Source organism: Elephantulus edwardii, unplaced genomic scaffold, assembly GCF_000299155.1.
Source record: "Elephantulus edwardii isolate Elephantulus edwardi_28Jun2011 unplaced genomic scaffold, EleEdw1.0 scaffold00020, whole genome shotgun sequence".
NCBI classification, from domain to species: domain Eukaryota; kingdom Metazoa; phylum Chordata; class Mammalia; order Macroscelidea; family Macroscelididae; genus Elephantulus; species Elephantulus edwardii.
The window spans coordinates 25,964,543-25,991,264 of record NW_006399770.1 but is presented as its reverse complement, the minus strand read 5'-3'; the positions used below and the strand labels follow the sequence as shown (position 1 = coordinate 25,991,264).

At 39.0% G+C, this 26,722-nt stretch overlaps 1 protein-coding gene across 1 annotated transcript in view; it reads right to left on the bottom strand.

Moving 5' to 3' along the window:
* NTNG1 (netrin G1) overlaps nt 1-26,722 on the bottom strand; it is a gene marked incomplete at its 3' end in the record, with an annotated part of 569,354 nt that overhangs the window by 50,291 nt on the left and 492,341 nt on the right. The window contains exon 6 of the mRNA XM_006882463.1: nt 22,925-23,059. Within this exon, the coding sequence (XP_006882525.1) occupies nt 22,925-23,059 (135 nt within the window). The remainder of the gene's footprint in view (nt 1-22,924; nt 23,060-26,722) is intronic.

Here is a 26,722-nt window from a genome sequence, read left to right as displayed (position 1 = left end):
TCAAGTTTACAACTTGAATAAACCAATGTGGTAGTGTATGCTGTTGCTGTTAGCTACTGTGGAACAGCGTTGCACTAGCACAATCGAATGAGATGCTGCCTGATTCTGTACCACTCCCACGAAAGCTTGAGGACTTGCCTTTTGTGATCCCTAGGGTTGATAGTCATGCCTTTCTTTCTAATATCACTATTCTGGAAGCTTTGTTGAATTGAGTTCAGTGTGTATGCAAGCCTCTGCTGACCTGTGGATGGTTTCCTGTGCATTCTGCTGGCTAGGAATCAAATCTTGGACCTTCTCATGGAAGAATTCTGAATGCATGATACTAAAAACGTAGTCTTCAATCTGCATTGTGTCTTAAAATTGCCTAGGGAGTTTTGTAAAATACAGACGCATAGGAACCATCCCCAGAGGTTTGCAGTTAAGTGAGCTGGAGCGGAGCCAGCCGTGACTTTTTATTTCAATCTCAGTTAACCTTTATACAGTCGCTGAGATGTTCACCATCTTGTCACTTTCTAGTTTTGAACAATTAGAGTCTTGCTGTCATTCTTCCCCCTTTGTTCTCATAAAACCAATGACACAAAGGTTAAAGCCACTGAAAGAGAAAGTTTTTCAACAAGTGCAGCTCTGCTCATCACTTTTCAAATGAGCAATTAATAATTCATAACAATTAACTGAGTTATGAGTTTCTCTTTCAATACATTTCCAAACACGAATAGATTAAATGGTAATTGCCATCAAATTTTATGTTCTGTTTCATGTGCCCAATAAAAGTTTATCTTTTGGAGCTCAGTTGTATTTCCTTTTGATATATTCATATCCAAATGCAATATACTATATTAAAATATTTATTATTAACCTATCAAATATTAACCACATTTAAATTATATGGATGAAAGAAAACAAATAGGCTACTCGTTTAAGTTTTCATGATTCTCCTTGTTTTAATATGATTTGGATTTGTCGAATACATGCTGGCAAAAACTGCTGGTGCAGAATTCTACAAAAGTTTTTTCCCCCTTATATAAATTTTTCCAAGGTGTGTACGTCCTTGCTTTCCCAGACATAATTATTCTATGAACACTAAATGGTAAAAAAAACTGTGGCTTTGGAGTCAGATAAGCCTGAGTTAGAATCTGTAGTTACAACCTGTTTTGCTCAAACAGATAAAAGGTGGGGCTTAGAATCTCACTTTTCGAAGCCAAGTTCCAGGTGCTGCTGAAGCTACTGACTGATGGGCCACATTTTGAGTAGCAAGGATGAAGACGATGGTATGCAAGATGCTTAGTCTTTCTGAGATTAGTTCCTTTATTTGCAATATGAGGACAGCCACTAATGGGCTTTTAAAAGAATTAAATGAGACAGTGTTAAAGGTTTGGCACACCACTAGGCACATAGTATGAAAACAATAAATAGTGACCACTTGAATTCTACCAAACATTCAGAGAAGTATTGTACCATGTACAACAGCCAAAAAAAATAAGATGCTTGGGAAGGAACCTAACTAGAGACACAAAAACCCTTTATGATGAAAACTACAAAATACTACTGCAAGAAACAATAAGAGACCTAAGTAAATGGGAAAATGTTCCCTGCCCAAGGATAGAAAGACTCAATATAGTGAAAAAGACAATCCTACCAAAAGTAATCAACATGTTTAATGCCATCCCAATATGGATAGCAAATTCATTATTCAAAGAGAGTAAAAGCACTTGACAAGTTTATTTGGAAAGAAAAGAGACCCTGAAAAAGCAAAGTACTTCAGAAAAACAAAATTGAAGTGGGAGGCATAGCATACTCTGATCCCAAGACCTACATAGCTGTAATAACCAAAAGAACATGGTACTGGTACAATGACAAACACATAGACCAATGGAACAGAATTGAGAATCCAGAGATTAACCCATCTACCTACAGTCAGTTGGTACTTGGCAAGGAAACAAAACCTATCAAATGGGGAAAAGACAACCTATTCAACAAAGTTCTTGCAATATTGAACATCTATGTGCAGAAACCTGAAGCAGGTTCCATATCTCACACCATAAACAAAAATCAGGTCAAGGTGGATCATAAGCCTCAGGGTAAAGCCCCAAAACATAGGATCATAAGAGACAAAACTGGACCAAACATACATACCTTGTTGTTGTTGTTAGGTGCCGTCGAGTCGCCTGCTGCTCATAGTGATCCTATGTATAACAGCCCTAAACCCTGCTCTGTCCTGTGCCTGTCACACTGTCTCCAACACACAACCCCTATACAAACCTAGCCTATGATATAAAAAGGTTGACAAATAAAGCCAGAAATGCACACACAGGTAAAGATAACGTCAATGAATAGGACCTTCTAAAGATAAAGTTCCTGTGCAGATCAATTTTTTTCCCTCCCCATAATAGGCTGAAAAGAAAACTTACTGACTGAGAATAAACACTTGGCAATGCCATCTCATACAAAGGTCACATATGAAAATCTTACAGAATAAACTTGTGGGCCTCCACAAGAAAAAAGACTGATAACCCAACTGTAAAATGGACAAAAGACATAGACTTTTCGCAGATAAAGACATTTGGATGGCCAACAGATACATGAAGAAATGCTCAAAATCAATGGCAATCAAAGAGATCTAAATCAATAGCACAGTGAGGTATCATCTCACTCAGTAGCAGTGGCAAGGTTTAACAGGACAGAAAGCAAATGTGGAGAAGAAGAGAAGATGTGGAGAGATCGGAACTCTCATACACTGTTAGTGAGATTGTATAACAGTACAACCACTCCAGAAGGCAATTTGATGCTTCTTCAAAAAGCTGAACAAAGAAATTCCATATGACCCAGTTATTCCACTGCCAGGAATATTCTCCAGTGAAAATAAAACTGAGACCCAAATGGAGATTTGTACACGGATGTTCATGACAACATTATTAAAAATTGCAAGAACGTGGAAACAGCCCAAATGTCCATCAACAAATGACAGGATAGAGATATTGTGGCACGTTTAAGCAATGGAATACTATGTAGCACTCAGGAGCAATCATTTCAAAAAATATGACATAAGATGGGAGAGGCCAGAGGGCATTATGCTGAGTGAACTAATTCAATCTCATAAGGACAAATACTGCATAAGGCCATTATTGAAAACAAAACAAAATAAACAAACAGCAGGATAACTAGTAAGATGTGAGTGGAGCCAGGGAATTGATGGATGGCAAGGGGAAAATAATTTGGGTTGCAGAGAAGAGAAAGAAGGAATTAGGAAAGACCAAGTAGAGACTTGAAAAGACATGGTAATGGTAGTCATAGATTGTTGTTGTTGTGCACCATTGAGTTGGAACTGACCCTTAGTTGATTCTCTGGTGGGTTTTCAGAGGCAATTAATTGCACAGACGATTGTCCATCCTTCTCCCAAGGAGCAGCTGGTGGAATTGAACACCGTGATTTTGGGATTACAGTGTGGGATCTTATCACTAGGCCACCAGAGCTTCAAACTAGGCATAGATTAAGGACAATTAATATTATTAAACACAATATATGAGAATACTCTTATTAAACACTATTGGATGAAGAAATGTGTGAAACACAATATACACATATTTGGTATGCAAACTAATATAAAATAAAATGGAAAAAAAACAGTGGCCACTGTGATTAATATTATGTGATTTGAGAAAAATTTAACTCATGCCTTAAAATGAACGGTTAAACTAAAATATTTCTTAGGTTCCAACTCAGGCATAGGTTGCCAAGATTCTAAGTCAAAGTATAGCTATAATCAGAAAAGTGAATTCAAAAAGTGGTCCTTGAAGTCAGTCTTGTCAGATTCTATTAAGGTTGAGGTACTTTACGATTTGAGATCTTTTAACACTTGTTAACACTTGAAGGGCAGGGATCACATTTTATTTGTATTTTGATGCCAAAATGTAACACAATTTTCTTGCAGTTGGGTCTTATTATTTTTAAATGAATATGTGACTAGATTGGTGGCCAAATGAGTGAATAAATGATCAGATAAGAGAAAGAACTTATTGAGGGACTATACAGCCAGTCTAATTTACCAGAAAGGATTATTGAAAAGATTTAGTGATACTTGGTCCAGCCTAATGGCAAGAAGCTGTGCTGCAATTCTGAAAGTATGAGGTTCAAATCCACCAGCTACTCTGTGGAAGAAGGATGGGCAATCTCTTCCTGTGTAATTAACTTCCTCTGAAAATCCACTGGGAAGTAAGCTATGAGTCACTTCTGACTCAATGGTATATAACAACAACAATAAATAGAATTTAGTGACCAGAGAACTTACTGAAACATGGTGGAGTTAGCCATGATTTATTAGATGGTCCTTTCAAGTGAGGACTCTGAGAAGCCTTTAGGAAAATGAGTTCAGAACGCCTACAGCTTGATCAAATTAAATGGAAGTCATCTGTTCTGACATGACAGCACACAACAACAGTAATGACTAGTCCATAGGGAGTTGCACTATTAATTCAGAAGTTATACTTCTTCATTGGATTAGAACTGATGGTTAAAATCCACCAGCAGGCCTGAGGGAGAAAAATGGGCAATCTCCTTCTATGTGATTTAAAGCCTCCTAAAATCCCATTGAAGGGTTAGCCATGATACAAATCCAATTTGATGACAATGATTTTGAGTGTAAATGTTATGTACTACCGAGTCACAACCAATTCATACCTGATCCTCCAGGTAGTGTTCAGAGGTTGTTAATTACATGGGAGGAGATTGCTCATCTTTCTCCTTCAGATGAGCTAGTGGATTCTAAGTGTCTCTGCCTTTGGATAGGTATCACAACTTCTTGCCACTATTACTTTCAAATACCTTCCAGGTTCAGCAACAAATATTGAGAATGACTCTGTGGAAAGTATCAAACAATATCACTAACATCATACACAAGCAAAATCTTGCTGAAGATTACCCCAAAATGACTGAAACAGGTACATTGACAGAACTACCAGAAATACAAGCTGGGTTTAGAAGAGGTCATGGCACTTAAGACATCATCACCAATATCACATGGAGCTTGGCTGAAAGCAAAGAGTACTGGAGAAATGTCTATCTGTGTTTCGTTGAGTATGCAAAGGCATTTGACTGTGTTGACCACAACAGATTGTGGTTAATCTTGAGGAAAATGGGAATCCCAGAACACTTGATTGTGCTAATGCAAAACCTATGCTTGGACCAGAAGAAAGTCATCAAGGAAACACTGTATGGTTCAAAATCAGGAAGGGAGTATGTCAGTGTTTGGACTATCTCCATACATTTTTGGTAAATATATGAAATGGTTCATTCAGGAGGCTGGACTTTATGAAGAGGAGTGTGGCAACAAATTGGGAGTAAGACTCATCAACAATCTGCGTCATGGAGATGACACGACTTTGCTTGCCCAAACTGAGGGGGACCTGAAGTGTTTGCTGCAGAGGGTCAATGACTGTAGTCCAAAATATGAATTAAAGCTCAACATCAAGAAAACAAAGATTCTCATCCTAGGCTAATTGGCAGCACCATGATGGACGGAGAAGAGATTGAGGTTGTTAAGAATTTCAGCTTGCTCGGTTGCACAATTAATACTCTTGGCACCAGCAGTCAGGAGATCAAAAGATGAATTGCATTGGAAAAGTCTGCTGTCAGGGACCTCTACAAAGTACTGAAAAGCAATGATGTTAGTCTAGAGAATAAGGTGTGCCTGATCTAGGTCACGGTCTTCACAATTCCTTACTGTGCATCAGAGAGCTGGACAATGACTAAGAATCAATGTCTTTGAGTTGTGCTACTGGGGATGAGTTTTAAACATCCTATAGGAGAACAAATGGGTCTGTCTTAAAGAGGATGAAACATGTTTCTTCTTGGAGGCAAAGATTTTGAAGCTCCATCTGACATATTTTGGGCATGTTTCCAGGAGGGACCAGTCCTTGGAGAAGGACATCATGCCTGGAAGGGTGGAGGGACAGAGGATGACCCCGATGAGATGACACTGAAACTGGGACAATGGGATTAGATGTGTTGGCATCAGTGAGACTGGGTCAGGTTAGGACAGGGTTCAAGGCTATTATACATACAGCTGCTATAAGTCATAAGTAACTCGATGCACATAACAATAACAATGTCTATTCTCCTCAGTATTGCACTGAATAGTGCTCTACACAGTTAATAAATTGCCAAATTATCCGGGTAACAAGCCTTTCTGCAAATTTCCAAACCTCGTCTTATTGCATTGAAAATCCATGTTAACTATGTAGTTCTCCATATTACTTACTCATTTTTATGATAAAAAATTCATATTGAGCTCAGAAGTTCAATAGTCATAATTATGTTGTTGTTGATTGCCTTTGAGTTGAGCACAACTCATAGTGACACTATGAACAAAAGGCCTGAAGACCCTCTACAACTATCGGCACTTATCAAAGTTCATAGAGTTTCCTGGGGCATGTTATTTAGGAAGTGGAAGCCACTCCTGCAAAGAAGTCTAAATGTGATTCTTCAAAGTAAGCATGGGAGCTCAGGTGGCCTAGTGGCAAAACGATGCACTGCAATCCCAAAGGCATGCAGTTTGGGGTCACCTGAAGCTCCTTGGGAGAAGGATGGGAGATTGCTTTCTGTGTGATTAACTGCCTTTGTAAACCCACTGGGGGGGAGAGGGGCAGGAGTGGCATCCTCTTCCTAAACAACATGCCTTTGCAAACTATGAACTTTGATAAATGACGTTAGTTATAGAAAGGCTTCAGGTAATTTTTTATTTTATTTTATTTTATTAATTTTAATGAACATTTATAGAGATTTTGGATTTCCATTCATTCATTGTTGCACTTTTCTCCCTGCCCATCCCTCCCCCACTAGTTTGCTCTTCTCTTTGAAAAGAGAAAAATTCCTTCATTGGTTGTTCATAGGGTTGCCCTGAGTCGTGCTCTACTCGACAGCAATCAACAACAATGTAAGTACATTGATATTCCTTTCTTTGTGCTGAGTTTTGTCTCTGAAACCTATGCCTACTGCCTCAGAAACATTATTGTTTAGAAGAGATAGCTGCACCATATAAAGTTGAGTTTACACTTTCGCACAGCAGGGGTTATAGCTATCATTTAAAATACATGCTAGTAACTTGTTTCTGCCTTGAGTTATCTAGTGCTGTCAGGTTGATCTTGATTTCTAACAATAGTGTCTGAGGTTAGATGTGCAGCAGAAGTACTGTATCTGAGTACGCATCTCTCCACCCCACACCTCTTTCTCTCTCTCCCTCCCTCCCCTCTCTCTCTCTGTGTGTACATGTGTGTTTCTGTGTGTGGTATGTGCAAATTTAACTTGTTGTTATGTGCCATCGAGTCACTTGTGACTCATAGCGACCCTATGTACCAGAGCCCTAAACCCTGTTCTACCCTGTGCCAACCTCACTGTCTCAAACACATTCATTCCCACCACTCTACTCACAGAATCGATTCATCTCATCGAGGGTCTTCCTCTCCTGCGCCGTCCCTCCACTCTCCCAAACATGATGTCCCTCTCCAAGGACCAGTCCCTCCTTGCAACATGCTCAAAATATGTCAGATGGAGCTTCAGAATCCTTGACTCCAAGGAGCAGCCTGGCTTCACCCTCTCCAGGACAAACCTGTTTGTTCTCCTAGAAGTCCATGTTATATTCAACACTCTTCTCCAGCACCACAGCTCAAAGGCATCAATTCTCCTTCTATCCTCCCTATTCACTGTCCAACTCTCCGATATGGGCACTTAAACTGATGCCTTTGAACTGTGAAGTTGGAGAAGGGTACTGAATATCCCATGGAGTGCCTCAAGAACAAATGTCTTGGTGCAGTCAGAGTGTTTCTTGGGGGCAAGGATGGTGGATCTTCTCTCTTGCATAATTTGGGCATGCTGCTAGGAAAGGCTATGCCTTGGAGAAGGATACCATGTTTAGAAAGGCGGTTAGACTGCGAAGAAGCGGGAGAGATCCTTAGCCTGATGGATCGATGCAGTGATGGTAGCAATGTGTCGAGTATGTTAGAGAGTGTGAGGTTGGCACAGGATAGGGATAGGGTTCAGATCTGTTGTTCATAGTGTTGCTACGAGTGAGACTCAATGGCCCTTACCAGCAACAACAATATAATCATTAGGGAGTTCAGGTGACCTACTCTGTAGGGAGTTGCACTGCTAACCCAAAGGTGGCACCTCTCTAGTGGTTTCGAATCCACCAGCAGCTAGCCTGATGGAAGATGGGAAATGTCTTTTTATGCTATTTATAGTCTTGGAGAGATCCCTGCAGGGCCAGAACTGTGAGTTGGTTGTGACTTGACAGCAATGAGATATAATCAGCTCCATGTTTATTCAGATCTCTTTTCCCTCTCTTGTGGCAGCATATAATTGAAGCTTGAATATACTTTTAAGACACAACGACTTGATAAAGTTGGAGTGAAAACCATATTTTCATTGAAATACAAGCAAGTAATGAGGTTAATTGTATTTCTGGGAACAGCACGTGCTCTAAAATGTCCTGGGTGTATTAGGCTCAGTCACCTTCAAAAGAGCTTTGGGACAGAAGACATAGGAGGTTTAACTTCACGGGTCTGTACTTTGCTCAGCGTTATTACCCCTATTACTCAATTCACTGGAAAAGATCAATTCACAACATGTTCTGTATTGTAATTCTTTTTCTCTCTGCTGATGACTTCATAGCATGATAGTATTATTGTAATTCTCTCTCAATAGGGCTTATTGCTGATATGCTTGCAGAATGCACCAGAATGGTGCCTCACAGCAACGTGAGCAATCCTGATCATATTATGGCCACCCTGACTTCTCTTTCATTAGTTGCTGATTGTACTAAATTGATAGAAATTGGCCCGGCTCACTGGTAAGCCTTTAAACCATCGGTACTGGCTTACGTCTGTGATCTTGTTCTGGAAATTATATGGTCCAAACATCTATGTTCCTGGGAAGTCTAACATTTTTCTTAAGGTCAATTAACCCCTTGCCACTGAGTTAATTTCAACTCATGGTGACCTTGCAAGACAGAGTGAAACTGCCCCATAGTGTTTCCAATGCTAGTAATCTTTAGAGAAGCAGGCTGCCTTGCTGTTCTCTCCTGGAGCAGTTGGTGGCCTTGAACAGCTAACCTTTTGATTAGCAGTGGAGTGTTTAATCACTGCATTAGCAAGGCTCTTTAAGGTCAATTACCCATTGCTGTCAAGTCGATTCCAATTCAGGGTTCCAATTGGGTTTCTGAGGCTTTTCACCTTTATGGGAGGAGAATGTCTCAGCTTTTTCTCAAGGAGTGGTTGATAGGTTAGAATTACTGACATTTTGATTAGGTACAACTTAAGGTCAGTTCAGGCCCAGTAAGTCTCAATCAATTGAATCAACCCCCTGTGACATTCATATTGAGAAATCTTAATAACATTTGTTTGCTTGTTTTCATATACCTTTTATAGACATAACCTATCTCGTGCATCAAGGTCTTATACTCTCCTTCCATCTCTTGCTGCCTGTATAAAATACACTCAACTATATTTATCAAGTTCTCTGTTTGTTTGGCATTTTCTTTTCATTTCTAATATCTGCATGAGTGTGCATTATATTAGGAGTTGGAAAAGAAATGCAACTTGCTCTTGTTTTACAATGGTCTATCATCTAAAGAAGTGCTTTACATTAAAAAAAAAAATAACTGGGGACGAAAGAAGTAGAGCATTCTATCCCAAACGGAAGAGATATGTTCTAATTAAAACCTCAGTGTCCATAAAGGAAGTTGTACTGGGGCACAGATACTCCTTTCCACCTCAGTATTGTCTCCGTCTCCTTTGAGACCTGGTGGCAGAGGTGAGCAGTTGTGACAGAAACCTCATGGCCAACAAACCCTAAGAGAGTGATTGACCAGAAAGAATTTGCTGGCCCCTGGGATAAATTATTCAAGTCTTTGTCTCTATTCACAAAGTAAAACTGACAAAATCCTATAAAATGTCACTGTGAAGTGGCTTAACAATAAACATATAATTACTACTTAGTCACTTTTAAGTGCTTTGAATTGGGAGAATTATCTTCTTTAAAATAGAGTTTAACTCTATGTAAAATGAAGCAAAAAATAAACTTCCCTTGTCCACTGGAACATGGTTCCTGGGCAGAGCAAACCTTTAGCTAGCATATTCTGTTGTAAATAGAAAGGCTGCTGTCCAGCCCCAGCTGAAGGTCTTCGAAGTCCTGGTGAAGATCTACTTCTAAAACACCAAATGCAACTCAACATATTTCCACTGAGTCAGCTTACCACTCACTGAGTTTCTAAGGCTATAAACCACATGAAAAGAGACTGTTTATCTTTGTTCTGAGGAGCTGCTGGTGCATTTGAACCATTAGAGAGAGGTGGACCTTGGGCTAGCAGCAAAACTCACATAGACAACTCCATCAGTGCTCCCTAGCCTGAAAAAACAGCCACTGAAAATCCTACAGAGCACAATTCAGATATGCATGTCATCAACTTGATGGAAAATGGAATTAGGTGCAGACTGAGGTAATTCATACTTGTACCTAATACATAGAAAGCATTCAACAGATGATGGCAATTTTCCTTTTTCTAAGTTATTGTTATTCCTCAGGAATTGGCCCATTTCCAAATAGTTCAGATTTCTGAGATTTCAGAAACACACACACACACACACACACACACGTGAAAAAAATTGCTTAGCTCATAGTGAAACTCCACCCACATGCAAAACAAAGATGTTAAAACTTCGTTTCACAAACCTTGGGTATATTGTCAGGAGTCCTTGAAAAAAAGAATTCTAGGAAGGTAGAGAGTCAGAGAAAGAGAGGAAGCCCCTCAGAGAGATGGATTGGCACAGTGACCGTAGGCTCGAGTATATCAGAGAAGGTGAGGATAGGACTGGGTAGATCTGTTGTTTATAGGGTTGACCAAGTCATAGCCAACTCGATGGCACCCAACAATAACAACAAAGTAAGAAAAGCACTTGTTGCAGAAAGTCCAGGACTGTAGTCTTCAATATGGACTGACTCAACTTCAAGAAGACAAATAAATATTCTCACCAGCCCAACTGGCAGCTTCATGATAGATGGTGAAAAGATTAAAGTTGTTAACAATTTCAGCTTGTTCAGCTCTGAAATCAACATTCTTGGCACCAGTAGTCAGGAAATCAAAAGACAAATTGTATTGGGAAAATTTGTTGTCAGGGACCTTTTCAGAGTACTGAGAATCAATGATGTCAGTCTAGAGACTAAGGTGGGCCTGATCCAGGCCATGCATCAGAGAGTTGGACAGTGACTAAGGATGACAGAAGAAGAATCAATGCCTTCAAATTGTGATGCTGGAGAAGAATCTTGAACATATCGTGAACCACCAAAAAAATAAACAGGTATGTCTTGGAGAAGATGAAACCAAATTTCTCCTTAGAGGTTAGGATTTTGAAGCTCAGTCTCACATACTCTTTAAGCACATGGCCAGGAGGGTCCAGTCCTTGGAGAAGGACATCATGCTTGGAAGGGTGGTGGGACAGTGCAGGAGAGGAAGACTCTGGATGCATGTATTGACATAGTAACTGGGGCAATGAGAGTAGGTATGTCGTAGTCAGTGAGACTGTCTTAGGACAGGGCAGGGTTCAGTGCTGTTGTATGTAGGGCCACTATGAGTTGCAGGCAGCTTGAGGGCACATAACAACAACAGCAACAGCAGCAGCAGCAAGGAAAGATTTCACATATTTACTTCTGCTTGGCTTTCTGCTCATCTTATTATCAGATGGTCTAGATGTGCTATTTTAATTTTGTGTGCTACTGCTATTGCTAGGTGCCAACAACTGTTTCTTTCATCTTATTTATAGCAACCTAATGTGACCGAGTAAAACTTACAGATCATGTTCCTGTGGAGCCACTCAGTAGGTTCGAAATCTTGAGGTTTTGATTAACAGCTTAGCTACAGCTTCACCTTTGTTTTCATGTGCCACCGAGTACAGTATAGCTCATAGAAACCCTATGAATGACACATTTGAACCCTGTCTTATCCTGTGCTGTCCTCATCATCACTGATGCACTTGAGCCCACTGCTACAGTCACTGTGTCAATCCATCTAGTTGAGGGTCTTCTTCTATCTCATTGGCCCTCTACTTTTCCAAGCATGTTGCCCCTTTTCAAGAAATAGCCTTTCCTAGCAACATGCCCAAAGCATGTGGAGTGAAGTGTTGTCAGCCTTGCCTGTTAGGAGCACTCTGCCTGAACTTTCTCTAAGACATATCTATCTGTTCTTTTGGCAGTGCACTCAGTGCTCTTCTCCAACACCACAGCTCAAATGTGGCTTCTGTGATCCGGATTCCTTGTCTAGCTCTCAGATGCATGGCATAGCAAGTGATTGAAATGACCATGGTTTGAATCAAGAACACTTTATTATTCAAACTGACATAACTGTTCCTCCATACTTCAGAGAGGTCCGTTGGCATGGCTCTGGATCTCAGCACAAGCTGGCACTGGTTTCCCTGGGAGAGACAGCAGAATGCCTCGCTGGGATTCCTTGATGGGTTACTCACTTGATAAAGCTATGCCTGCGTTTCCCGTGAGCACTTACATTTTGCATACTTTTCACTGTTAAGTGGTTAAGCCTGGATTATGGTATAGTGTGAAATGGCGGAGTTTTAGTATACTTCTCACTCTCTATTCTCTTAAAATAAAAGGGAGAAATAGCACAGGTTGCCAAGTAAATATGGAAATTGGTCCATTGAGGTTCCTCTCTAAGCTGAACACAGCAATGTTTAGCATCTGAGCTTTACTTAGTCCAGACTCACTCTGGTAATTCTGGACAATGTGCTCTCTGAGCAATGCAAGCGGTTGGTGATTTGAGTGTGCCCAGAGGTACCTCAGAAGAAAGATCTGGCTGCCTATTTTAAAACACAACAAAAATCCTTTCCATTAAAAACTCTGTGGAACATTGTTTCACCGTGACACACTCAGCATCATTATGAATTATCTACTTGACAGGCTATGATTCAGTGAATAAGTCCATTACCTGTACTTGTCCCGTGCAGAATTTACGTCACTCTGGACTTCAAGTTGGGATGTGTTTAGGACAAGATCCTGAAGTAGAGGACACTTTAAATACTTTATTCCTCTTGTTGCTATAGACTTTTTCCAAATTGACTCCATCATTATTGGCCTCTTGTGCTCAAAATGAACTATTAGTACTGGGAAGAGTCAAAGAGTAAAAGTACTTTCTTTGGGGCATGTTGTCAGGAGGCATCATCAGTCTTATAAAAAGACATTGAGTTGAGAAAAGTAGGTCAGTAAAATAGAAAATGACCCTCAAAGACATGACATGAATTGATGCTGTCACACAAATACATATTTCTGTGATGGTGACTGCAACCGTGGGCTCGAACATAGGAGAGGTCGTGAAGAGGACACAAGATATGGTGAGGTTTCCATCTGTTGTTCACAGGATCGCTAGGGTTCCTAATTGACTCTATGTCACCCCCACATCAACCACAAGACAGCATAAAGCTCTAACTCCACCCCTACCACCTGATGTATTTGAGAACAGTGGACTCACTCTGACAATTCCAAATAGAAATTTTATTAAGAATCAAGAGTAAACAGGAATTGGATATGGAATATAACGTCTATTAGTATGACCAAGTGATTTGGCTTCTTCCTGCTGATTCAGGAGAAATATCACAATTGGGGGTAACTCTGGAGCTTGATCTTCTAGTTGGCAAAAGAAGCCTTTTTCTCCCCAGGAGAACTACCTCACATGTTTGCAATGCCTACAAATTGCCATGTTCTATCTCCTGTCTTCCTAATGTTTTCCTTTTTAAATTACCTCTGGGAGGCTCTGCCTGGTTCTGTTTAAAAAGCCCTTCCTTCTCATGCTTAGGAGTTGTATAACAGAAACTTCGAGTGCCCTTCTCTAAGTATTTCTTTTTTCATCTCTTAGGTATGTGGTGCTCAGCCAGGAAAAATGATGCTTTTGTGAAAGTGGCTACAAAAGAAATGAAAGGCTTGAATTTAGTGATATCACTTATTTTATTAATGAGAAAAACATTTTAGTGACACATAAACAGGAGGCAAAAGTGTAGCATCACATGTCTGGGACTGTGCAAGCTCTGAGGCATCACAGACACATCCTTGCTTAAATGACATGCCACCTGTCATGGGATTTAACATGTGAGGTCAACTGGTGAATTGCAAACTAGACATTTTTATGCAACACAGCAAATATCAAGAGTCAGCGACTAGAGTCTATAGAAAAATTATAAGTTAGGCTCAAGGTACTTGTCTGAGAAGTATAATCTTCATCTCAGAGATGCAACTTGGAGCATCACATTAATGATCGTATGTTGTCAGATCTGCCAAATTAATTGTGTATCAGAAAAAACCAATCAACCAACAAACCAAAAACAAAACAAAACCTCCTGAAGCAGAGTAGTAGAACTGTGTTGGGAACCAATTAGATCTCTGGAATGAAAGAAGTCTTAGGTCTCTGACTTTTGGGAACAAGAAGCAAATACTGAGAATGTGACTTGTAAGAGTTATGAGGACATGAGACCTGTGAGTAAAGATAGATTATAAGCTAAGTGGCCAAATGTTTGTTTTTAAATCTCATCTGAGTACCTTTGCTATATATATATATAATCTTTTCCCTTGGTCCCATGATCTCTGAAAATCGGGGCAGGAAATTTGAAAATGCCCTCAAGTCTTTTATCCAACGTTGTATTTAAACTGACGGTCTCAGAAAGCATTATTCATAGGAGCCTATTCAGTTTTCATTTACCTTTTCCAGAGTCTGGGAGATTTACAGCTACCCACAGCACTCTGGTGTCTTCTCAGATAAATGTTGTGTGTTGTAGAGTTGGAACCAACTCACTGCTGGTCCTCCAGAAGGTTTTTACAGGCAGTAAATCAAAAGAGAGGAGTTTGTCCATCTTCCTCCTGTGAAGCATCTGGTGGATAAAAACTGTGTGCCTTTGAGTCCCCAGTAAAACTCTTCACTAATCAGAATAAATGTTGAAAAACTAAATGGAAATCCACCTCCTTTCTTTTACCTACTGGTCACTGTTCCGTCTTCCAGAAGCAACAAGCCCAGTTGTTATTAGCAACCCTCCAAGCAACGGTTGACATCTGTTACCTACAAATCATGTTTTTCAAGCTGCTTCAACTAATTTTCAGAGAAAAATTTCTTCACCAGTGAGAAGACTCTCCTGTGTTCTAGGTCACTGGTGGCTGCTTTAAAATGTTTCTGAGGCCTAGATCCAGAGCTCTTGATATGTGCTTCAATTAGACAACAACTTCCTATGATCTTCGTTCTCTTATGTGACCTTATCAACTAGTAGTGCTAGTAGTTTCATTTACTACTTCTATTTTGGGGGGGGGGGCGGTGAAGGAATTTTCATCAGTGTAAGTCAGCAATTTTAGAGTAAGTCTTTTACTAGATGTCTATATTTATGGTCATCATATGAGTCCAGCTTTTCAAATGACTTGCTCAGCATACAGATTGAATAGGTTCAGAAAAAAGATACAACTCTGATGCACCCTTAGTTGATTTTAAATCATGCAGTGTTCTCATTTTCTATTCAGACAGCAGCTTCTTGGTCTAGGTCTAGGTTTCACGTGAACATGTTTAGATATTCTGCAGTTCCCATTCTTCTCAATGTTAACCATAGTTTGTTATGACAAGACATAGCCAAATGTCTTTGCGTGGTCAATAAGACACAAATAGACATTATTCTGCTATTCTTTGCTTTTAGCCGAGACCTGTTTGAAATCAACAATAATATCCCTGATGTCACTGCTTCTTCTAAACCTAGCTTGAACTTCTGTAAGTTCTCTTTCAATGTACTATTCTATGTGGTATTTTTTATGATTGTCAGCAATATTTTGCTTGCATGTCTTACTAATGATATTTTTCAATAATTTTCACATTCTTTTGGAGCACCTTCCTTGGGAATGGGAACAAATATGGATCTCTTCCTGTCAGTTGGCCAAGTGTCTTCCAAATTTTCTGGCACAGACTGGTGAGCAAAGGCAGTGCTGCGTCAGTCAGTTGAAACATGTCAAATGGCATCCCATCGATTCCCTAAGTCTTATTTTTTTGCCAATACCTTCACCACAGCTTGAATTTCCTTCATTATCATCAACTCTTGATCATATATCTTACTTCCTGAAATATTTATTTCCACGCCAACCAATTCTTTTTGGTACAGCGAGTCTGTGTATTTCTTCCATCGTCTTTTGATGTTCCTTAGATTATTCAAGATTTCGACAATAGGATCTCTCAGAATTACAACTCAGGCTGGGATATGTTTTTAAGTTAAGTTCTCTTAAATTGAGAAATTCCAAGCAAGCTCCTCCCCTTTTATTCTCAGACTCCAGCTCTTTCCATATTCCATTATCATACTTTGGTTTTCCTTCTTGAGTTGCTCTTCAAAATCATCTGTTTCTCTCTTTCCCCTCTGCATCTCTTCCCACAGAGTTGTTCTAATTTGGCACCTTCTAGTCAATTCAAGTATTAGTATCACTCAAATTGATTAGAAAGAACGAAAACAGAACAACTCTCTGGTTACCTACAATATCTGTTTTTTATGGATTTTATGGCTCTATGGATATAGAGTATTTCAACTATATTCCATTAAAATTTAATTATAAACTTATTGATCAGGCTCCTGAGCCTCTTACCAAACATATTGGTTTGTGTTCTTATTAGTATAAATTCAGAATCTTTCCAGGAGCTCGTATTCTGATACTCTATGCCGTGTTCCAGGAACATTATCTCTGGACCCCCTGAGTTTATAAACACTCTGGATTTTTTCCTCAATTTATAATATTTAATGTATGCCATTAACTCTTTTGACTTTTAAACATTCAGATTGTAAGTTCTGAAAGTACCTTTAGTAATTACATAAATTAGTTTAAAATAGTTAATAATTCTTCATTTTCATAGTCATTGTGCCTGTCGTTAGGTGCCCCTGAGTCAGTTCTAGTTCATAATGAGCCTATGTCACTTTCACAATCTCTGCTGTGCTTCAACCTATTGATGCAGTCACTGTGTCATCCATCTCACAGAGGGTCTTTCTCATCTTCACTGGCCACTACTTTTCCAAGCATGATGTCGTTTTCCAAGAACTTAGCCTTCCTAACAACATGCTCACATTATGTGAGACAAAGCGTCACTAACGCTGTTCCGTTAAATCTCATGTACATTCTCCAAGGAGACAATATATCCTCAACAGATTCAGTAGTTCCACATATGATTTTCTATTCTCAACCAAAAAGCACACATTTCCCTCTCTCCCCATTGTTTTGGTGCATGCAACAATTGTTTCATTGCTGCTTGATAGAAGTCCACCTTTTGTGTTTTATGTGAAGCAGGCAATGCTATTTTCTTTTTACAAAGTTCTACCTCACTCTCTGAACTTGACACCATCATTTTTAAGAGGCACATTTAAAGAGAATGCAACTTTTCTTCTCACCATGTCATTCTTCTTCCACTAGGCAACCTCCACAGTGAGTTTGATTCTGCATGGTTCCTTGGAATCTTTTTTATTTCTGTTGCTTTCCTGAATTGCTTGTTCCATGCTGTATTAAAACCATTCACCCTCTTGGTTTTCAAGTTTTTCACCTTTTATATCAGAGACCAGGTTTCATTTATGGAGTAGACATTCTGTGGCTCCTGAATACAGAAAGTTTGCTGAGGAACCCGGAATTCTCCAATTTCTCCAGACAAAGCTACACAATTGCTTTTGGGGTCAGATTTGCTTCAGTCTCTAGAATCACCCTTGGCTCTAATCAAGGGGCTATTCAGAAACCACTAGCTCCATACTTTAATACTTCCTTAGTGACCAATGTTAGTGAAAGTTCTATCTTTAAAATAAAAAAGAAATTTTTGAGTATGAAATCTTGCCTAGTTCACTGGCACATCTCTGGGTATAACTAATAATAACTGAATATGTACCATATACCAAGAAGTCTACATTCATCATTGCCCTTGAATCTTCACAATTATTACATAAATTGGGTACTACTCTTAAATGAAAAGCAGGATTGAAGAGTCTAAGTAGTTTCTTTTAATTCTTCTAAGTAAGTATTATTGTGGTGGTGGTGGGTGGTGAACCATTGAGTCAGAACCAACCTGTAGCTGACCCTTCAATGGTCTAAGTAAGTGTTATTGTGGTGGTGGTGGTGGTGGGTGGTGAACCATTGAGTCAGAACCAACCTGTAGCTGACCTTTCAGAGGAAATAAACTGCATGGGAGGAAACTTACCATCTTTTTACCATGGTACAGCTGGTGGGTTAGAACTCCGTACCTTTGCTTTGGTAGCTCAGTTCCTTACCACTAAGTCACCAGAGTACCCCTTGTAAGCAAGTGAGAGATGTTGTTCATTATTGTTGAGTCGGGCACGACTCATAGCAACCCTATGAATAAAAGGCCTGAAGCCTTTCTATAACTATCGTCATTTATCAAAGTTCAGAGTTTCCAGAGGCATGTTGTTTAGGAAGTGGATGCTACTCCTGCTTCCATGTAAGAGAGAGAAGTGAGATTCAAACCTAGGTCTACATGATACCAGAACTGAAGTACATACTCATTTTATCCTTTCTACTTCTAGGTCCTAAGTGGTAGAACCAGTCACTAGCTGTCTTTTTTTCTACTATCTATCTGCAAAGCCATGTCCTTTTTGACTGCAGTTCCTTGTTGTGTTCTTGCTAGTCCTCTCAGGGAATGAGCCCTGTGCCTGAATCTTTAAGATTCTGTTTTGATACCTACTGCAGACAACAGCTTTCTGGAGATTTGCCTACTACCAGTATTACTTTGGTGGCCTAGTGGCAAGATGCTCACTGCAATCTTGAAAGCATGTTGTTGAAGGCCACCAGATGCTCTGAGAGAGAAGATTAGGCAATCTACTCCTTTGCAATTAACTGCCTCTGAAAATGCGCTGAAGGGTCAGCTATGGGTCGGTTCCTCTCTAAAGTACACAACAACAGAAACCAGCACTATTACCAATGATGCTGCTAGCCCTTGTCCACCATTGTTTTCTTCTTGACATTGGTTTCTGGTTGACATCTTATTATGACTGCCACTCATAATGTGGCCAAATCAAGAATAAGTCCAACTGAGGCTGAGCAGAAGTTAGTGTATCTGTGTGTCTAGAGTTACTGACTATAGGGCCACTTCTTACTGGATTCAGATGTATGTGGACCTAGAGGTGATGTGAAAAATACTTAAAAGCCAATAAGCACAAACTAATCATATCTGACACTTGCTCTATCACTATAACAGGTGCTGGAGGCACCTAACTCTGATAGATGTTACTCTTACCTACTGGACATTGAGAGTAGTCAAAGAGATCCCAAGGGTAGGAACTTGGGGTTGGCACCATTTACTGGGGAGTACCTGAGATTTTCTTTATTTTAATTTAGGATATCAGTTCTGTGTGAGTGGGTCTAAAGGATGAAAAAAAAAAAACAAACCAAAAACCCAACCCAACAAGGAGTCTTCCAAAGTATGTTTGAAACATATTCAAGTTTTACACCAAGTCCAATCTCATCTTTTTCCAGTCCTTTCCTTACAGAATTTTTCTAAGTAGAATAATATTTCTAAAACCAAATGTTATCCTCTCATTCTTCTGCATAAAGCCATGTGATGAGTTCTATAACTAGTCCCCCATGTTTATCCGCGAAATTAATATTTTTAGTTTGGCATTTAAGAGACCACTCAATCTGGTCTCTACTTTCTTCTCTCTCTCTCTCTCTCTCTCTCTCTCTCTCTCTCTCTCTCTTTCTCTCTCTCTCTCTCTCTCCATGTCTTATACCACATAAACATTACTAGGGATTTCTGAATATAGTTTTCTAGCTTATATTCCATTCTCAAGAAGTTTAATCCTGGAAAACTTCACTAGCACTTAGTTAAAATTTAATTATCATCTTTTCAGGAAGCCTTCCACCTCATCTTAACTTTCGTCACAGAATATGTATACCTCTTCCCTTGCTCTCATTACCTCTTATCATATCTATTGGTCATAAGGCAACTTCTCACTCCAGTCTGTGAACTCTTCATCTATAGAGTTGTTGTTTGTTGTTGTGTACCATCGAGTCAGAATTGACCCATAGCTGACCCTCCAGTGTGTTTTCAGAGGCACTAATCGCACAGGAGGAGATTGCCCATCCTTCTATCCTGAGCAGCCAGTGGATTTGAACTGTGGGCCTTCAAGATTGCAGCACAGATTCTTACAACAAAGCCACCAGAGTTCCCCAGAGTAGAAACGCAAAATGTCTAAGCATAGTAGGTGCTCAATAAACACTCAAAATAAAAATTCACTTACTAATTGATCCTGAAGATAAGAATGTGAGATTGGCAAATCATGTAGTCCTTACAGAGGAAGTCCAGTTCTATCCAATTACTCATGTGCAAACAGGAAAATATTCACCCAAATTTTACATGTTTTTATATACTTCTCTAGTAATTAATACAGGGAATTTAGACCAAGGCCTTTCTTGAAGTGTATTCTTCCCAAGGCTTGATCAATTTCTCTTTCTCCCTGATGCCTTTTCATTCCTTCTAGGAATCCACTCAGATCCTGCTTTAGCAGTCATCCTACAGGAGACTTTCTGTCTGAGAAGTTTGTCAGTTATGTCTCCTTACACTTTGCTCTCAATCTTGGTATTGCCTTCCACCCTTTATCTGTTTGTTCTCCTGACTATTGGTCTCCTCTGGCCCTGCTGCCAGACGCCAATGATTGATAACTTCTCCTATATCCTGGGATCCACCACTCCACCCAGCCTTCTAAGAACCAGTGCTTTCTGGGAACCTGGAGCAGGCAAGACTTCTACCTACTTGCCTAATCCACAGATGACAGTGGGTATGTTTCCCACATTCTCATGATCTGATCCTCTATGATGCTCTCTTTTCACTATTTTTAAAAATATATCATATTTTTCCAATTGTTGAACATTTTCTACCTGCCCCTCCTCTTATCATACCCCAAACCACTTTGCAAAGCACTCGTCCCAGATTGCTGTCGTACATATAATGCCCAAACATGTATTCCTTTTGGACAGTTCTTCCCCTCAGCTGCTCTGATGCAGTGTTCATTATCTAGCCACTCTAATACCATTCTCTCCCCAACTTCCCCCATGTCTGTTTATTTTACAACAACAGTGTTATGCAATGTTTGTCCTCTTGTGACTGAGTCACTTAGCTTAATGTCCTCCAAGCTTCCAAATGTATAATCTTCTACAAGTTCATTGTTTTTTTTATGCTGTGTAATATTCCATTGCATAAATGTAGCATTTTTTAACCATTCATTTGTTGATAGTCACTTGGGTTGATTTCATCTCTTTGCTATTGTGAATAAAGCAGTAATACACATGGATATGCATACATCTGTTTGAGTCCTAGCTCTGTAGTGTTTTCACTTTCACATGCTAACTCTGGCTTATGCAATGTCAAATTTCCCAGCTATCATCATGTTTTATGGCATTATAACATTAAGTTCCACTTTGGTAACTCATTGTGTAGAAGTGCATGCAGTTTGTTGCCAGACAACTACAAATTTCAGACAAGTAGCAGATAGATCATTTATATTGCCCTGATAGAAATTGGCTATAGATGGTTTTCTTCATGTTGATTTTTTTTCCAAGTGAAAAAAAGTAATCAGAAGAACTCTAGAGCTGCACTGTCTAGTATGGTGGACACTGTGACTGGCAAGCCTCACATTACAGCAAAACTCAATTCACAATTCAACAAGAGTCGAGATATTCTGTAAGTGTAAAACATGCCAAATTTTGAAGAAAGTTTGAAAAAGTTATGGTATCTCCTTTATTATTTTTATAAAAATTACATGCAGATTGATAGGATTTTTGATATTTTAAGTTACTAATGTTTATAGACCTCTGCTGGCCTACTGGGCAGGGAGTTGTACTGTCAATCCAAAGTCACATAGTTCAAATCCACCAGTTGCTTTGTTGCAGAAAGATGGGCATCTCTTCCTGAGCAATTTACAGACTTGAAGAACTTGCTAGAGGTTTAGCTATAAGTCACTTCCACTCAACAGCAATGAGTTCAGAGTTTGGAAGAGATATTAATATAAATTTCTCTTTTTAACTTTCAAAAACATTGATTACAGGATGGCCACCATTGCATATGTTTGGCAGCATTTTCTGTCAGACTGTGCTGCTTTGGAGGCTATGTTTTGCCACCCTTTAATATTAATAAGTGGACTCTACACAGCAAGAAAAGTTAGTGCACAATTAAAAAGCAAAAGAAAAAAAAAGACAGAAAGTAGCTTTTGCTTAGATATGTTAGTTTCTGGTGCCTCAGTTTGCCTCCTGCCTTGACAAGCTTTGAGGAAGGCCTCATCATCCACGGAGAAATGAGACCAAAGCACACGGCATTGAGTATAAGGCTTACTACACAGTACCTAACCTCAGAGGCTTAAAAATCAGTATTGATTTCTACCATTTATTTTCCTCTGGCATTTAAATATATCTTGGATTCATTATCTTAGGTTTTTGGTTAAGATTCTGTAATGGGTATGATAGCAAAGACAGTAATAAGTTATTTAGATATCATTTAATTTATGAACTCTGGAGCTCCAGGGTAGCTCTCTGTTCAAGAAATATATTAAACCACAGACACATCACCCTTCATTTTGTGGTGAGTCTTTCCAAATCAGGTCCCCATTGTGGCTCTTAATTTATAGTTTGACCAAGTACATGGATCTACGTACAATATTTCAATGAAAGTTGCTTCAGCCATCAGAAGGGGTGAAGACCGGCTTCAAAGAAGCCAGCTGGACGGACAGCTGATAGATTGCTCTCCTATGCAGAGGCTGAGGCATGAGATAACTTTTAAAGCTTGTCAGCAGTTTGGGTCTTTCTCTGAGAAGCTGTGCGCATTGGCCTCGACAAGCACAATCAGCCATGCTGTAGCAGGCAGAGGGCAGCTCCCAGCGTTACTTACGTTGACAGCCGTAGTGCCAGGAATTTCCTGGCAGACACTCATCACACTTAGGCCCTGTCGTTCCAGTCTTACACTCACAAAATCCTGAGCCATTACAACGGTCATGGATTGAGCCCAGAGGGTTACAATAACACTCTGTAGAAACAAGACAACACACACAGGCTGGAGACAAGTCCGCATGGCGTATAGGTATCAACACAGGTGCGTTACTTACTTAAAGTCATCGCTTACTTAAAGGAAGATGTCCACTAATGAAATGTTTTGGCAAATAAGGCCATTTCAGCTCCATTTATTTATTGGCCTTCCAAGATGCCATTTTTACGACAGGAGAGAAAACCGACTGAAAACTTCTGAGGAAATAATACATCAGGCTCTTCGCTGCTAACAGATCATAATGGAGGTTCCATTTGTTAGGGCCTTTTTAAAGATAGGTTAATGAACACCAGGAGAAGTTTTCAGACCAAGGGTAAATCAATATGCCATCAGCGTAAAATCTATTTTAAATTATTCAAATGGGCTTCTCCGTTACATTCAATATTGGAGAAGCGGTGAACATTTTTAAAGTGCGGTAGGAATGCACTTTGCCCATTCAAAGGCAGTTTCTCTTTATGATTTGGGACAGCACCTTAACTTATTTATGGACACAGTGCTCTCTGATGGTCCCTGATGTATATCTGCTAAGCAAGTCACAGCAGCTTTTTCTGCAAGCTGGGTTAACAATCATGAAATAAACATACATTTTGTAATTTCAAATGAACTTTAATACAGGGATAATCTAGGCATATAATTGTCATTATAATGCCTGTTATCAGACACTATGAGTGACTGTAATAAAAAGTAAATCGCATTCTTCTATAGAATTTCCCCCCACCCCCATTTCTAGTGGGGGGAAAATCCTTAAGTCATAAAGCAGAGATAGGAATTCCTGAGATTTTCATCTGCCTGAAAATAAGAAATCTCGCTCGCATGTTTTTCGAACTGTAGTTCAAAGCTTTTTTTTTTTTTTTTTTTTTTTTCATGACTACATTGTGTTTTGGGAAAATTTTTAAACTCCTCTCAGTTACTTTTCCTTTGAAGTGGGTCCATTAAGAGTTACCCTTGGTAATAAAGATAAACACAAATCATATCAACCAGTCAAAAGAATCTCTGAGAAATCAGGTAATAGAATTCAAAGTTAGCATAATAGACAAACAATGAAATGCTAGATGTTCAACCATTTGGAGAGCTCTGGGCATTTGTTTCTGGTTTTGTCATTGAGACTAATTAGATAATTTCTTCAAAGAAAGGAGCACCTTAGACTTGTGGTTTTAGTTTAATAATTCATTTTGTTTTAAGTTTTGTGGTCTTCTAATCAAATATTTGTCAGACTAATAGTGATATGTATAAGTAAGAATAAAACCAAATAAACAAAAATATTCTTTCCTCTTTGGCTTGGAATGGACTTACTAATAAGGATTTTATTCTAACATGCTATTTTTTATTTGAATGAATATATATCTGCGTGTATAGTAACTATATTTAAAAGTATTTCAAAGTGAAACCTTGTTATAAGGATTACTGGCATTGGTAGCCAAAAGGCCAATGGTTCAAATGCAACAGTTGCTCTGAAGGAGAAAAATGGGCATGCTCCTCTTATAAAGATTTACAACCTCAGAGATCTCAGGGAGGGATGCTGTAAGTCAGAAGTAACCTGATGGTAATGAGTTTTGATTTGAATTTGTTATGGTTGTAAAATTGTTTATCTATACATACGTGTTCTATATATAAGCATCACTACCAAAGTGGTAATGCATTTCTTTATTTAAAGTACATATATTGCTAATGAGTCACTAAAATTTTATTAGCCAGGTTAGGTAATAATTTTAAATCATTGCTCCTGTGTGATGGAGGAGGGACTAGAAAGCATTACACTGAGTGAGCTAACTCAATCCCACAAGGACAAATATTGTATAAAATAATTATTGTAGAATGAGTATAAGGATCTAAGGGGTTGGGGGGGGTGGAAGCAGAGGGATGTGAATGTGCAGGGGAAGGGGGATTAATCATGGAGTTGCACAATTTGATGGGTTGCGGGAAGTGGGGGAAATTGGAAGAATCTGTTCTTGAAAACAAAGTACTCAAATTTTGTAAATACGCTAGTATTAAAAAAAAAGTCAACTTGGGAAGGGGGAAGGGAGGGAGAGGGGGTAAAATATGCAGCAATGAATGAATGAAAATCTAACTTTTCTGTAAACTTTTGTTAAAATCACAATTGTTGCTGTTGTTGTTGTTATTAAAATAAAAAATATTATTTAAAAAAATTATTAGCCTGGAAGCCATGTTACCTCTGGCCTATATGAGTTTGCATTCTAATTTAATCCATTAGCTAATAACAATTAATTAATATTTAGGACTTTAGCTGGAAAAAATGGAAGCAAGATTAGCAAATTAAAAAGGAACAAATAAAATACAAAGTTAATCTTGGGAATCATCATAGGAAGAGTTTATGTTACTCAGTCATGGTTATAAAAGAAGAAATGTGCCATCTATTCTCCATTTTACAGATACTTTTTAAAAGAAACTATTATTTATGAAACTATGGCTGACGATGGATGGCCATTGGGGGGGGGGTGGAAATAATCTACCAACAAAAGGCAAACGCATGGAGTCAAGCCTGACTTTTAGTGACCCTGAAAGGCAGAGTAGAACTGCTCCATGGGGCTTGCAAGGCTGTAAATCTTTGTGGAAGCAGATTGTCTCAGAGAAGCAGGTGGGTGAGTACCTAACCACTGTACCACCAAGTCTATGCATGGAGATATCCTTCTTGTTGTGTGTACCATAGAGTCAGAACTGGCCCATAGCTGACCCTCCACTGAGTTTTCAGAAGTAATCGCATAGGAGATTGCCCATCCTCCTTTTGTAGAGGAGCTGGTGGATTTGAACAATGTGCCTTTGGGATTGCAACACAATTTCTTACCACTAGGCCACTAGAGCTCCCTAGCAGATAGCCTAGGAAAATCATATCATATTCCATAAAACTAGGGAAATGTATAGGACTTTGGACTAAAAAAACCCCCAAAAAACTGCACAAACCCCAAACATGAAAGATGACATGAAATTATTTCGAAGGCTTGTTTAAAAAGTTATATTAAAATTTATTTAGAAATGTTAGAAATGACTTGTGCTTGCTTTGTTCTGTATAAGAGACCTCTGATTACCTGATTTAAGTTTCAAGGAGAATTAAAAATAATGCATCCTACCTTTGAGATATGTTTAGAAGCAATTGTGAAGCCCTGTGTTTCATTCTGATCTAAAGCTTGTTAGCAGGGCTTATTAGCAGTGATTGCCCAAGGTCACGAATGACACATGCTCTAGTTTCCTGCTTAATGTTGAAGTTTATATGAAACAGAAGCATGCAAGGATGTCATCTTTATGTAATTGCCGCGTCATCATAGGGTAATTACATGAATGTTTGGAGACATCATTGTGCTGAAAATTCACATGAAAAATTAGTCAATTCACTAGTAATAACAAAGCAGCAATCACTTTGGGGCATCCTGGAATAGCCAGCTAGCTGCATTTTATATTTAGCATAATATAAAATGACGCAAAGCATCTGTTTTATATATGTATTATTTAAAACGGAGTTTATATTTTGCCAAATATAAGAGCAAACAGCCAGAGTAGTAGATACGAATTTTGAAAATTGTTAAAGTATTGAGTTTGAGTTTGTTTTGTTTTGTTTTTTCAATATTCAGAGGAGACTTAAAATTTCTGAGATTAGTACATAATTCTGTGAAAGAGAATGGTGTAAATATA